This window comes from Echinops telfairi, unplaced genomic scaffold, assembly GCF_000313985.2.
Source record: "Echinops telfairi isolate 266 unplaced genomic scaffold, ASM31398v2 ScPeMD7_2010;HRSCAF=2546, whole genome shotgun sequence".
Lineage (NCBI taxonomy): Eukaryota > Metazoa > Chordata > Mammalia > Afrosoricida > Tenrecidae > Echinops > Echinops telfairi.
The window spans coordinates 20621177-20635563 of NW_022105908.1; the positions used below are offsets into that span (position 1 = coordinate 20621177).

At 47.1% G+C, this 14387-nt stretch overlaps 1 protein-coding gene across 2 annotated transcripts in view; it reads left to right on the forward strand.

Moving 5' to 3' along the window:
* Window positions 1-12624, forward strand: part of LOC101657763 (asialoglycoprotein receptor 2) — an 18196-nt gene extending 5572 nt beyond the window's left edge. Inside the window, exons 3-9 of one of the 2 annotated variants that reach the window (XM_004712991.2) lie at window positions 4147-4263; window positions 4953-5048; window positions 5919-5990; window positions 6115-6201; window positions 6298-6443; window positions 10026-10132; window positions 12219-12624. In XM_004712991.2, the coding sequence (XP_004713048.1) occupies window positions 4147-4263; window positions 4953-5048; window positions 5919-5990; window positions 6115-6201; window positions 6298-6443; window positions 10026-10132; window positions 12219-12417 (824 nt within the window). In that variant the 3' untranslated portion in view covers window positions 12418-12624. The remainder of the gene's footprint in view (window positions 1-4146; window positions 4264-4952; window positions 5049-5918; window positions 5991-6114; window positions 6202-6297; window positions 6444-10025; window positions 10133-12218) is intronic. The other variant, XM_045293417.1, reaches the window with a different exon arrangement.
* Window positions 12625-14387: the final 1763 nt, after the last annotated feature.

Here is a 14387-nt window from a genome sequence, read left to right on the forward strand (position 1 = left end):
TGCAGAGATAATAACATGCACAAAAACAAGACAGAGCAAAATAAACCACCAAAAGAAAACAAAACAACAACAAAAAAACAAAGACAAAAAACCCCAGCAAAACAAACAACTCAAAGAAGAAAGGTCTGTAGTTAGTGCAAGGACTGATTGCTGGCCTTTTAGGAGTGTTTGCCAGTCGAGTCTGATGGGGTGCCAAGCCCTGGCCCCAAAGTCTATTTTTCCAAGTCTATTTTTGGTATTCCCTGGGGACTTCATTGCTCTGTTCCCCTTGTTGTTCTGTTGCACGCCCTTAGTGTTTTCCTCGGTGTGGTGGGATCAGATTGGGCACAATCCCCACACTGTGTCTTCCGTGTTGTCCCCTGTAGGGCTATGGGTCAGTGAGGGGTGTGGTGTCTCATAGTGGGGCCGACCATGTGGTCTTCTCTGGATTGGTTGGCCTTATCTTCTAATCATAACATTTTTGTCAATTCTGAATCCATCTTGATTGATTTTGTAAATCTTCCTCCATGGGTTGCATTTTCCTGTTTCTTTGTGTGCCTGGTGATCTTTGAGTGGTGCTAGACATTGTGTATGGCATTCTGTTGATTCACAGACATTTTTTTCCCCTCCATTCTTCCAAATATTCTTGAGTTTTCTTTTCGGATGCAGTTATGTTGCTTGAACACTGATGGATCCTTTTGGGTCCTTGTTTATGATTTGTCATGTGGTTTGGAAAGTGCTCAGTACAGGGATAATTTTACTTTGGAACTGAAGAAAGACCTCCTTGAGATACTTTACCCAAGACTCTGAGAATTTTGAGGTTTTCTATCTGGCTGGTGGGAATTGGCACTATTCTTGCCTTTGTATGATTGTCAGGCACTGTTCCCTAATCTTTTCATATTTTTTTTCTTGGCCATAGATGATTTCTTTATATGCAATACAAATGATGCAGCTAATTGTTAAAGGAAAACTCTGCAGATCTCTAAGTTTCTCTCTCTGGGCAGTGTTTGCTTGCTTGTGCTCTGTCCTGTGACCTCTAGCTCTATTGGTCTTTCCTGTCTCTCAGCTTTGTCTCCCAACCCAGGGAGGCCCCTTTTCCCTGAATGTATGAAAACCTCCAGGTTGGACGTTGGGGCAACCACAGGGCTCACTTGTTTCCCAGCGCTCAGAAATCATTCCATTGTTCTCTGTTGACTGATGTCCAATAGCTTGACAATGGTTGGTTTTTATGATTGTCTATTACTTTGGGGTGGGGTGGGGGGTCGTTTTTTGGTAGAAGGCAAGTCTGGTCCCTGTTTCTCTGAGATAGACCCTTCCTTTTACTTCCCAACTTATTTAAGCAGCACTTTATATGTGTATATGTAATTCATTTAGTTCTTAGAACAACTGATGAAATAAGTACTCTTTTTTCCCCAATCATTTTATTGGGGGATCTTACTGTTCTTATCACAATCCATACATCCATTGTGTCAAGCACACCTGTACATATGTTGCCATTATTCTTTTCTTTCTAATTGAGCCCTTGGTATCAGCTCCTCATTTTTTTACTCCCTCCCCCACCCTTCCTCCTCATGAACCCTTGATAATGTATACATTTTTATTATTTTCATATCTTACACTGACCGCTGTCTCCCTTCACCCACTTTTTGGTTGTTCGTCCCCCTTTTGGTGGGGAGCAGTTATATGTCAATCACTGTGATCGATTCCACCTCTCTCCCCCTACCCTCATGGTAACCTTGCTCCCACTGTTGTTCTTGAAGGGTTTATCTGTCCTGGATTCTCTGTATTGAGAGCTCTTATCGGTACCCATGTACATGTTCTGGTCTAGCCGGATTTGTAAGGTAGAATTGGGGTCATGATAGTGGGGTGGGGAGGGGGAGGAAGCATTAAAAACTAGAGGAATGTTGTATGTTTCTTCAGTGCTATACTACACTCTGGCTGGCTCGCCTCTTCCTTGAGACTCTTCTGTGAGGGAACCCAATTTTCTACAGTTGGGCTTTGGATCTCCACCCACTCCCACCCCCATTCACATCGATATGACTGTTTGTTCTGGATCTACCCGATCTCATCAACACCTGTTGATCACACAGGCTGGTGTGCTTCTTCTATGTGGGTTTTGTTGCTTCTCAGCTAGATGGTCGCTTGTGTACCTTCAATCTTTTAAGATGCCAGACGCTATATCTTTTGGTAGCTGGGCACCATCAGCTTTCTTTACCACATTTGCCTATGCACCTATTTTGTCTTCAGTGATTGTGTCGGGAAGGTGAGCATCACAGAATTCTAGATTGTTAGAACAAAGTGTTCTTGCATTGAGAGAATAATTGAGTAGAGGCCCAGTGTCCATCTGCTACCTTAATATTTAACATATATGTACATAGATCTATGTCCCTATTATTATATATTAATATATTTACATATGTACATACCTATATTTATACCTTTATACCCTTCCTTTGATTTTCATTAATTCCTTGAGATAAGTACTCTTATTTTATTTTAACCATGAGATCATGGAGACGCTAAGAAATTGAATGATTTGTGCCTGGTTTCAGAATTAGCTGGTGGTGAGCTGGAATACACTTGTGAGCTGTCAGTGCTAGGGCAGAAACAATGAACTATGTTTCTGGGCTGACCCAGTTCATAGATTAGGCTGGGCAGTGGACAAGGGTCCACTAAATGAACTGAGGAGAGCAGCCGGACCCTCAATCACAGAGTCTTGTTTGAGTGGAGAAGATTGTGAGCAGTGGCAGAGCCATTAGAGTTGGCAGTCAGGGCATCTGAGGTGTGGCCTACAGGGCCAAGATGAGGTCCCAAGTGGGACTGAAGTGGAGGCGGGTGATAGTCAATGAGGGGCGAAGAGGCCAAGGTTATGCATGGCAGTTTTCAGAACATGTCCAATAAGGATGCTGGCAGGAGACAAACTGAGGAGAGGATTTGGGATTTCTGCCTCACATTGACAAGACTATGGGGCGCCTCGGTGTGATGGTGTTGAGGAAGGAGAGCAATCACAGAATCACGATTTGAGGTGAAGAAGAGGAGGTGTTTAGTCTGTAGTTGGGTGGTAGTCATGCAAGGTCTTGGGGCCAGAAGCACAGTCCCTCCTCCTGGGCTGGAGGGACAGCAGGACGGGTGAGACAGCTGTGTGTGTGACTATGTGGGCCTAAGTGTGTGTTGAGGTATGTGGATGAGAAAGAGAGAGCATGAATCTGTACAACAGTAAGTATGTGCAGGTGTGCATGAGAGAATGTGTGTGTTCATGCAGGTATGAGTGTGAGCGAGGAATATGTGTGGACAAATGTGAGAACACGAGAATGTGTGTGTGTGTTTTATGAGATAGTAGGGAAAGTATGTGTAAGAATGTGTACCAATGTGTGTGAGTGGTTGTGTGTATTTGGTCCAGGTTCACTTTGTGAAAGGGGGGGATGTGTGATGGTGGAGAGCTACAGGGAAAGAGTTTACAATGGAACTAGGGTTGCTAAGGCAGCAATGGCCCAGAGAGATGGGGAGAGGAGCGGCTGAGTGGTGGGAGATGAAGAGGGATGGAATCTACGGCGTAGCCTTTGGGGAGTGGTCCATGGGGAAATGACCTAGACTTTGAGGGATAGGCGTAATTTCAGCCCTAGACTTGTTTGAATGGCCCAATGCGGAGTCCAAGAGGAACACAGGGCCCAGCATCCAGGGATTCATGTCAAAGACCAGCACAGCAGGGGCCAAGAAGGTCAGAGGTGATGTGTAGCCCCTCCCACTGGTTGGACAGAAAGGGACACCCAATCATAGACCCCCTTTCTCAGGACTTGTGACCAGATTGGCCAGGTCTGTCCCCCCAGCCATCTCTGCATGTTCCTGTCTTCCAACTTCAAGAGTGGAATTTCATGGACATTGTGTGTCCGCGTGCATATGTACACGTTGTGTACACCTGTAAAGGGGCAGGGCACGTTTGGATGTGTTCATGTTAATAACTATGTGTGCCTGCAGAGGTGTCTGGGCAGGTATTCGTGTGCAAAGCCTAAATGTTTGCGGTCAAGCCCACTGAATCTCCACCACTGAGTGTCCCTCCCCTCAGCCCAGGTCGCGCTTCTCTTCCGTTTCTGCTTCCATCGACCTCACTCTCTATTTCCCATGCCCATCAGACATTCTCCCCTCCTCTTGCCAACTCTTCTCTCACAGCGATGCCTCCTCCGAAGCCCTTTCTGCAGCGTCTCTGCTCCTGGCCCCGCCTCAGTGTGCTCACTCTGGGCTTCAACGCCCTGCTGCTGGTGATCACCTGTGTGACTACGTCTCAAAGTGAGTATGACAGTGGAGGCCGTCAGGAACCCGTGTGAAGAGCAGTGAGCATGGTGATAGGGAAAGAAGGAGGCGGTCAGGGGCGGTGCGTGGGCAATGATGTTTGCAGGACTAAGGGAGTGGAGGACAAGGAGTGGGCAGGGCTTGAGGGCAATGGACAGAGAAGCAACAAGGGCAGTGATGAGGGTGGTCATGAAGCAGTTGTGGGAACCAAGATGGGGGTAAGTGATGGGGAGCCTACGGGCTTCAGGATGCAGGAAGCAGCAGGGTTGTTGACTCAGTGGTAGAGTTCTCGTCTTCTGTGAAGGAGTCCTGGTGTGCGTCCTAGCTAATGCGCCAGATCTGCAGCCACGACTCATCCATCCCCAGGATGGAGGCTTGTAGGCTACTCTGCTCCTGACGAGGTTTCAGTGGAGCTTACAGACTAAGATGGACTAGGAAGAAAGGCCTGGTGATCTCTTTCTGAAAGCCGGTCACTTTCTCTCGGTGACCGAACCCCCGATGGAGCACGACAGTGGCATTCCGTGGTGGAGGAGGCCACCGTGAGTTGAGGGGTGACTCCGAGGCAGCGAACAACAGTGATGAAGGAAAAGATAGGCTGTGGCGGAATGGTTGCCTAGACAGTGGTGATGCTGCCACAGGGATCCACGCCCCTCCGCCTTGTCCTATTCCCGTGGTCTCTTGACAAGGCACACAGCTGCAAACAGAGCTACAGCTCCTGAAAGAAGCTTTCAGCAACTTCTCATCGAGTGTCTCTGGGGAGATCCAGAGTCTCACCTCTCATGGTGAGTGGGCCCTTCACCCGGAGGGTTGGGAAGGCGGGCGGGTTGCTTGTTAATTCACACAGATCTGGGGCACAGGGCAGATGCCTGGTCCAGAGTCTGCAACGGAGGGGTCCAGAGTACTGGAGGTGCGGAGGAGAGCAGAGAACCCAGCCTGAGACACAGGGCAAAGTGCCCCAGAAATGCTAAGGCCTGAGTCGAGATGCCTTAGAGCAGTGGTTCTCCACCTTCCTCACACCGCCGGCCCTTTCGTACAGTTCCTCCTGTGGTGGTGACCCCACCCTAACCATAAAATTATTTTCATTGCTACATCATCACTGTCATTTTGCTACTGTGATGAATCAGGCAACCCCCGTGAAAGGGTCGTTTGACCGCCAAAGGGGTCGAGACCCATAGGTTGAGAACCGCTGCCTTCGAGGTTGAGCAGGAGTTGGATAGGTGCCAAGGAAGCCCCAGGCAGAGAGAACAGAATCTATGCCAGCCAGTGGGTTGCAAAAGAAAACAAAACAAAGCACGGCTCGTGCTGTGAGCTGTCCATCCCAGTGCGGCCGCAGCTGATTACGAGTGAGGTGGGCCAGGTCGTGTCAAAGCCAGGCTCCGTAAGTGAGGCGTGAGTTTGAGAACTGAGAAGATGCGGAGGAGCCCTTGGGGGGTCTTAAGCCAGGGAGTAGACCCATTATTCGGTCTATGCTTCAGAGCAACCTCGCTGGCTGTGTCGAGAGAACGGATGAGGTCAGGAAAGCCAGGCGTGGAGTCTCCAGCGGTCCCAGGAAAAGACGCTGGCGGCTAGAGCTTGTGCCCCGGTGGCAGTGAGGTTGGAGGGGTATGAAGGAAGAAGAATCGAGAGGAAAAGATGTCGCTTTTCTCGTTCAGGAAGCAATGTCAGTGACACGGTGACCTTGATGGCAACAAAGCTGGAGAATCACAGCCGGGACCTGAAATCAGGTGCGCTATCCCTCCCTGGCTGCTACTATGTGTCCGCAGCCCAAATCAGGGCTCCTGGGCCTGGTGCCGGTTGGTGGGAGCCCAGACTGTCTCTGTCCACAATGCTCCTGTTCATCTGTCCTAGATCATGCCAGTGTGCAACTTCACTTGAAGCACTTCCCAGCTGACCTGCGCATCCTGAAATGTCAGGCCGAGTACCTTCTAAGCAATGGTAGGACGCAGGGAAGCGGGAGTCAGTGGGGATGCCCCGTGTTGTCCTTCCTCTTGCCTCCATGGGATCTCATCGTCCTCTGTCCCTTGCCGTCAGGTACAGAGTGCTGCCCTGTTAACTGGAAGGAGCATGAAGGCAATTGCTATTGGTTCTCTCAGACTGGAGCGAGCTGGACCGCTGCCACCTTGTACTGCACGCTGGAGGATGCCCACCTGGTTGTCGTCAACTCCAGGGACGAGCAGGTGAGTCCATTTCCTTACCAATCACACCCCCGACTGGACTCCCTGCGCTCGAGGGGACTCTCATTCATGGAGACCCCCGTGTGGTGGAGCAGAAGGGCTCCACCAGGTTGGCTCGGCTGTCACCTTGACAGATGCAGAGCACAGGGCCTTTCTGCTGGGGTGCTTCTGGCTTGGCACAACTGCCAACCTTTAGGTTAATAGCCCGTGGCAAACTACTTGTGCCACTCAGGGACCAAGCCTTTCCAAAAAGAAAAAAAGAAAAACCAAAAAACCCAACTCACTGTTTTCGAGTCAATTCTGACTCATAGTGAACACACACACACACACACACACACACACACACACACACAGAGTCAAACTGCCTGTGTGGGATTTTGAGGCTGTCAGTCTTTACAGCAGGATAAAAGCCTCCTCTTTCTCCTGTGGAGCATCTGGTGGGCTTGAATGTCTGCCCCTGGGGTTAGCAGGCCAACTGGTCACTCACGACCTCACCAGGGCGCCTTCACCTCCCCACAGGCCAGTGGAGGTGCTTGGGAAGCGCAGGAGATCAGCGGGGGGCCATCTGCCCTGTTAACTGGAAGGAGAATGAAGGCAATTGCAACAGGGGGGCTTGGCTTCGTGGGGTCCAGGAGTTCCTGGGGTGAGCTGCTTCCAGGAGTCTGTTTTTTCTTCACTCTTCTTTGCCCTGAAACAGGAGAGACCCCTGGCTGCTCCCGTGGCTGGCCTGGGCTGAGACAGAAGTAGTCTCTGAGCATCTCCAGGACCCACCTGCACCTTCACCTTGAAGAGCCCAGCCACGCGGTTTTCTCTTACGGTCATGCCTATTTCTGGGACGTGAGCCCCATGGTTTGGGAAAGCAGTAATTGCCCAGTTGTGTGGAGGAAACAGCAGGATGGATTAATCGACGTGTGCACCCGACACTTCCCTTTGCCAGCACGTTAAGGATTTCCCACAGCAGGTGGAGAGAAATTGTCTAATTCTGTTCTCATCCCCTAGGGCAGGGGCTGGGAACCTATTTCCTGCCAAGGACCATTTAGATATTCAGAATATCATTCATGGGCCATGCTGGTCTAATATTTAACTCACCTCCAGTCGATGACGCGAGCTGCTTCTCCTTGGTGAGGCATTATGGTATGGTTAGCTGGTATAAGGCCTGTGGGTTAGAGGTTCCCCACCCCTGCCCTAGAGGTGCAACTGAGAACAGCTTACCCTTGCATCTCTCATCCATTGCCAGAGAGTCGATTCTGATTCCCAGCAACTCCTTGGGAGAGAGTAGAGCTGGCCAAAGGGTGTCCAAGGTCACACACCTTTAAAAAAAAATCATTTTATTGGGGGCTCGTACAGCTCTTATCACAATCCATCCATCCATCCATTGTATGGCAAGCACATGTGTACATATGTTGCCATCATCATTTTCAAAACATTTTTTTTCTACTAGAGCCCTTGGTATCAGCTCCTCTTCCCCCCCCCCTCTCATGTACCCTTGATAATTTATAAATTAGCATTACTTTTTCATGTCTTACACTGTCTGATGTCTCCCTTCACACACTTTTCTGTTGTCTGTCCCCCAAGGAGGAGGTTATATGTATATCCTTGTGATCGGTTCTCCCTTTCTTCCCCCACCTTCCCCTTTCCCTCCTGGTATCACTACTCTCATTATTGGTCCTGAGGGGGTTATGTGGCCTGGATTCCCTGTGTTTCCAGTTCTTATCTGTACCAGTGTACATCCTCTGGTCTAGCTGGATTTGTAAGGTAGAATTGGGGGCATGACAGTGGGTGTGGGGGACTGGAGGAAGCATTAACGAACTCGAGGAAAGTTGTATGTTTCATCACTGCTATACTGCACCCTGACCGACTCGTCTCTTCCTTGTGACCCTTCTGTGAGGGCATGTCCAATTGTCCACAGATGGCCAGGCCATAAATCTTTATGGAAGCAGACTGACACAACTTCCTCCCAACTTTAACTGTAGCACTCGGAATTGAAGACCCTGCAAAAAGACAGTGAGCTATGCATGTCGGAGTACCCCTCAAAGGCTGGTAAGGATGCTCCCCAAATTCAGAGGCATCGAGTTGGAAAGAATGTGAATGGAGTCAAGGCATTTTATTTGCTGCTACCATTACCAGGAACCCCTCTTCCAACAGCAGAAGCTGAACAACTGATTAGAAGAATAAAACCCAAACCAAACTCACTGCCATCCGGTTGATGCTGAGTCACCCGGACCTCCAGGACACGGTAAAATGGTGTTGGTGGGTCCCTGAGACTGTCGCTCTTTCCACATAACCACTGCTCCACTGGGGCTCCTGGATAGGAGAAAAGAAGCCCTCAATACCAGCCTTTCACGCCCGAAAACAAAGGTGACATATCGAATCATGACCCGAACATGCAGTCCAAAAGATCCACCCCACCTATTCACACCCAAGAATTGTACCCATTCATAAAAGCAGCAGGGAGCAAAATCAGCATTGGAATTCCTTTTTTAAAGTAAGAGAGAAAGAAGGAGAAAGAAGGCAGAGGAGGGAAGAAATACAGTACCCAAAAGAGAGAGCAAAGCTCCAATTTGGAAAAGGAAACAGGGATATTGGAGAACACCCTCTTTACCTCCTCCAAAACCATTAAAGAGGAGCCTTCTCTTTAAATGACGGTGGCACCCATAGTGAAGAAGAAAACCCTGCCCTTCCACAAGCAAAGTCAAGGCAGAAGCAATGACAGCCGAGAAGGCAATGCTGAAAGACGTTCACAACAGCGAGCAGCAGCAGCAGGAGTGCAGGAGGCGGAGGAGGCGGAGGAGAAAGAGAAGGAAATGCTAATAATCTACTTCCCAACCACCTAAAATGCTGTGACTGAAGAAAGGCCAAATCTCCCGAGAAGAGCAGTACCAGGAGAAACAAGCCGATCACTATACCACCATCAAATTCTCCCTGGTCACTAATTTGGCCATGAAGGGGATCCAAGGTTACAACACATGTGTTCGTTGTGGATAACAAGATCAATAAGCAGCAGATGAAACTGGCTGTGAAGAAGCTCCCTGACATTGACATAGCTAAGATTAACCACCTTGATTGGGCCCACTGGGGGAAGATATATATACGTGTGTGTGTTGGACTGGCTTCTGACTATGATGCTTTGGATGTTGCTAACAAAATTAAGACAATCTAAACCGAATCCAGCTGGCTAATTCTAAATGTAATTGTTTTCAATATGCACGGATTAAGAGAAGAATAACAGTATTTCAAAGAAAATATCATAGAAGACAACAGAATGATAAGGAAAGAAATGAAAGGGAAAATTGTATCTCTATTTTAAATAAATTCTCAACTCAGTAGAAAAAAACCAAGTCTGAGGTACAGAAGAGGGATTTGAGGAAATCACCCAGAATGAAGAGGGGAAGGAGAAAGGTGGAATAGCAAGAACACGATGACTAATCCAGCCCTAGTAAATGCTCACCAAACAATAGTTATGGCTATGAAAGAAAAGCAAGGAAAACTAGTCATGTTGGATGTTACTGGTTTAGCTTGAGATGGATCAAGGTTAAGGTTGAGGGTGGAAATTATTAGAAACTTCTCTCTGGTCTGTTTTCCCAGAGATTCCTTCAACAACACATAAACCCTTTTGATACCTGGATAGGACTTAGCAATGTCAACAACTCCTGGAAGTGGGTGGATGGAACCGAATATGAGAATGGCTACATGTAAGTGATACCCCCACCCCACCCCCAATTCCTGTATGTGCTATTTAGTCTGACCTGGGGACCATCACCTGGGCTTTTGATCCACTCTCCTCTTACCCAATCCCTGAGGGCCCAAATCCCCCAACTCTCTTGTCTTAATTACCTAGTGTTGCTGTAACAGAAATACCACACTTGGATGGATTTAATAAACAGAAGCTTATTTTCTAACAAAGTCAAACTTACTGCCACCAGGACTCCCTCAAAAGATAGCAGAGAGTTATCAATTAAACGTAGAGCAAGCAAAAATGGGTCAAAAGGAAAAATAACTGAATGGGAATATGTTAAATTTTAACCTAACTAGATCCACTTTCCACTGTACTCTGTCTGGGGACTAGCCTATCCACATCCATGGCCCATGGACTGAAGGGGGCTTAATGGAGGCTTAGTCCCTGTGTGTGTGTGTGTGTGTGTGTGTGTGTGTGTGTGTGTCTGCAAATGGACTTTGGGCTTTCACTGTCATCCTTAGCCTTCTGCAAACTAAGTGCTCAGAATTTAAGCTCTAATACAGCATTTCCTTCTGATCTTGGATTTTTTTGGTTAATGATCCTTTGATCATCCTGGCTGATGTGCTTCTTCCCTGTGGCATTAGGTGACATTTTATTTAGATGGCTTCCAAGACAAGCCTCTAAGACCGCAGAACTTATTCTTTCTGATAGCTGGGCACCATTTGATTTGTACGCCACACTTTGCTATAGCACCTGTTTTGGGGTCAAATAAATGACAGCCACTATAACGTCTTGATCATTTAGAAGAGTCTTTATTTGGTTATAACTGGACTGCTAGAATCTAAAAGCAATTCTTTAAGCGATTGCAGTCCCAAGTCCACATTTAAGTTTATCTTTAAAGGCAAAAAACTCATTTATCCTTTGTCTAAGACTTAAGCAAGTGTGGACAGAAGCAGAAAGCAAAATTAATGCTATTACTCTTTAGGGTTAAGGAGTGTTCCAGGGTACACCATTAATTATAACATTCTGGTAACCTGGAGAAGAGCAAGCCTGCCTTACAAGGTACATTCCTGATCATAAGAGAAACAATGCCGAAATTGACTACCACATCCTGGTTACCATCACAAGATTAACGACACCATTCAGACTGCAACCACAAAAGGGACAATATTAAAGCAAACACTATATGGAAGAATAGTCTAAACTAATTGCAGGTCCAGACCTGGGTACATGAGAGTCCATTCTAAAATCAATCACGACTGGGACTTTCTGAGATGGGAGGGGGAAGGAGGCAGGTATTTCAGCAGCTGAAAAATGGAGTTGCTTTTGCTCGTCTGTCTCACATCCATCTCTTCTGTGATCACTGCCTGAGGGTGAGTGTGAGCAGGGCCACATCAGAAAATCAGATTATTCTTAGATTAGGGTTTATGATTAAGTGAGAGCTCAAAACCCATTTGTATATCTATGGTTTGTATCTCCCTGTTCCACTTTAGAAACAGTTTCTTTCTTTCTTCTTCTTTTTTTACAAATTGTTTTATTGGGGGCTCTTTGTAAATAATCCCCATGGGACATTTGATAGTTCTATTGATAATGTCATTAATTTAGCTAATGTTATAGAATTTAGCATACTATTTGGAAAAGGAAAATAAACTTAGGTAGGAAAGCTTTTTTTTTTTTAGACTAAAATGGGGTGGATTGTTGACTTGTACAGATTAGCAGCTTAAGTGACTAAACACGGAAAAGAGTGAGCCTTGGACAAGAGGCAAAACACTTCCGATCACACTCAGGCAAAACCACGTCTGTGGGACTAAGATATGCGATAAAAAGCAAAGAGTTTAAAAAGAGCAAGTACGCAGTAGTTTTAAGTTGCCAATTATTGGGCACCTTCAAATGCAAGACATGAACCAATGTCTAAGGCATGGCAGTCGAAAGAGTATTTCCGTTCCTTTAACCTGCTACAGGTATCCCAGGCTCCCAACTTCTGTGGCTGTCACTCCTGCTCCCTGGGCCACTCCCACGCTCTGCTTTTCTGGGGTGGGGACTGAGGGTCAGTCAAGGATGTTGGGGGGCCCTAAACTGGAGTTTCCGCCTGCCTTTTTTAGGAACTGGGCTAACGCTTGGTCATACCCCCGGCAGGAGCCGGATCCCAACAGAGACGAAGACTGTGTGGAAATGAAGGCGGGTGGCTCCTGGAATGTTGATCACTGCCAGGGAGTCCACCGCTGGGTGTGTGAGACCAAGCGGACCCGCACCGCGGAGGACCCCCACCACAAATCTGAGACTCGCACACCGCCCAGCTGACCTGACCCAGCTCCCCCCACCCTTCTCCACTGGACGTTTTTTCAGGAAGGAAGAAGAACGGAGCACAGGGGATGGAGCTGAGGGGCTCGGTCGGAGGTGATGGTTGTGGGTTCGGAGCCTGGAGGGCAGACAGCCCTGTTTCCTTCCACAATTCATTGTCGTGATGAACCATTTCAACCTCTGTAATGAAGACGAAAAAAGGCTGGACGTCTGTGTGGCCTGGTTATCTGAAACTGGGAAATGTAGCTGCAGGAAACGCGGGAGGAGAGGGCAGGAGACACGTGATTTACTTCCAGCGTCTTGACATGCAGGAGCAGACAAGGGTGGGGGCCCTGAGGGCTACACCAGGCCCAAAGATTCTCTAGGGAAGCAGTTACCCCTGTCGTAGGGTCTCCTCTACAAGAGGTGACAGGAGACACCCTGGCTCTACGCCCAGCCTGAGAACGGCAGGGGAGGGCTGGTAAAAGTCCCCACCGAGGCCAGGCCAGTGATTAATGGTTGTCAAGCGGAAGAGACAGGCACTTTGATCCATTTTCAGTCTGTCTTGACTCAAAATAGATGTAGACATGCCTTGAGCGGAGGATAGCACCAACAACGTCCACACTGGATAAACTCTACATGCCACGCCCACTCTAAAATTCACCTTTAAAAATGACCGTTAAGGAATTAGAGTAAAAGAAATGATTCCTAGAGTAATGCATTTATTGTTGCTAGTTGCTGTCAAGCGGCTTCCCACTCATGGTAGCAGTGTATAACAGAGCAAAATAATTCTTCATCTTGTACCGTCTTCATTAGTAAAACCATTTCACACACACACACACACACACACACACACACACACACACACACACACACACACACACACACACATACACACACACACACACATAGTGAAAGTACTCCTCTTAATTCTCCCAAGTCCACCATTTCATGGGTAACCTGCCATGACCTTTTAAATAAATCATTTTATTGGGGGCTCATACAACTCTTATCACAATCCATCCATCCATCCATCCATTGTGTCAAGCACATTTGTACATATGTTGTCACCATCATTCTCAAACCATTTTCTTTCTATTTGAGCCCTTGGTAGCAGCTTCTCATTTTTCCCCTCCCTCCCTCACGAACCCTTGATAATTTATAAATTATTATTTTTCCATGTTTTATACTGTCCGATGTCTCCCTTCATCCACTTTTCTGTTGTCCATCCCCCAGAGAGGAGGTTCTATGTAGATCACTGTGATCGGCTCCCCCTTTCTCCCCCACCTTCCAATTCCCCTCCAGGTGTAACTGTTCCACAATCTGCTCTGTCAGGACCTTTCTCATGTCCATGCATCTGTAGGATACTGTACAATATGCAGTATGAAACTTGCTTTTACACTTTTGCTTTCATAAGTTTAAACAATTTTGATCATGGTAAGAAGTTGATAAGCCCCCTCCCTTGCCTGAATCCAGGCTGTTAAAGGACCTGTCCCTATGTATGCAATCAACATTGCATTATATTTATGTCTTCCTGTCCATAAACATGGTACCATTTTCCACCTTTCTCTTTTGGTGGCATAGTGGTTACCCTTTAGATTACTAATCACAAGGTCAGCAGTTCAAAACCACCAGTTGCTCTGCAGGAGAAACACAGAACTTTCTACTCCTGTAAAAGAATTAGTCTTGGAAACTCACAGGGGCAGTTTTACCCTATCCTATAGGGTTGTTTTGCATTGACATCAATTCTATGGCAGTGAATTCTTCTTCTTTTTTTTTTTGTGCCATTGTGCATTAGGTGTGGGACTACTAACCACAAAGTTGGCAGTTCAAACCCCCTCACTGCTCCATGGGAGAAAGATGAGGCTATCTACTTCTTTTTTTTTTCTTTTTAATATTTGTTTTATTGGCACTTTATCCACATGACATACAACTCAATCATATAAAGAAAAATTGTGCAATTATCACCACAATCAATTCTAGAACAAATT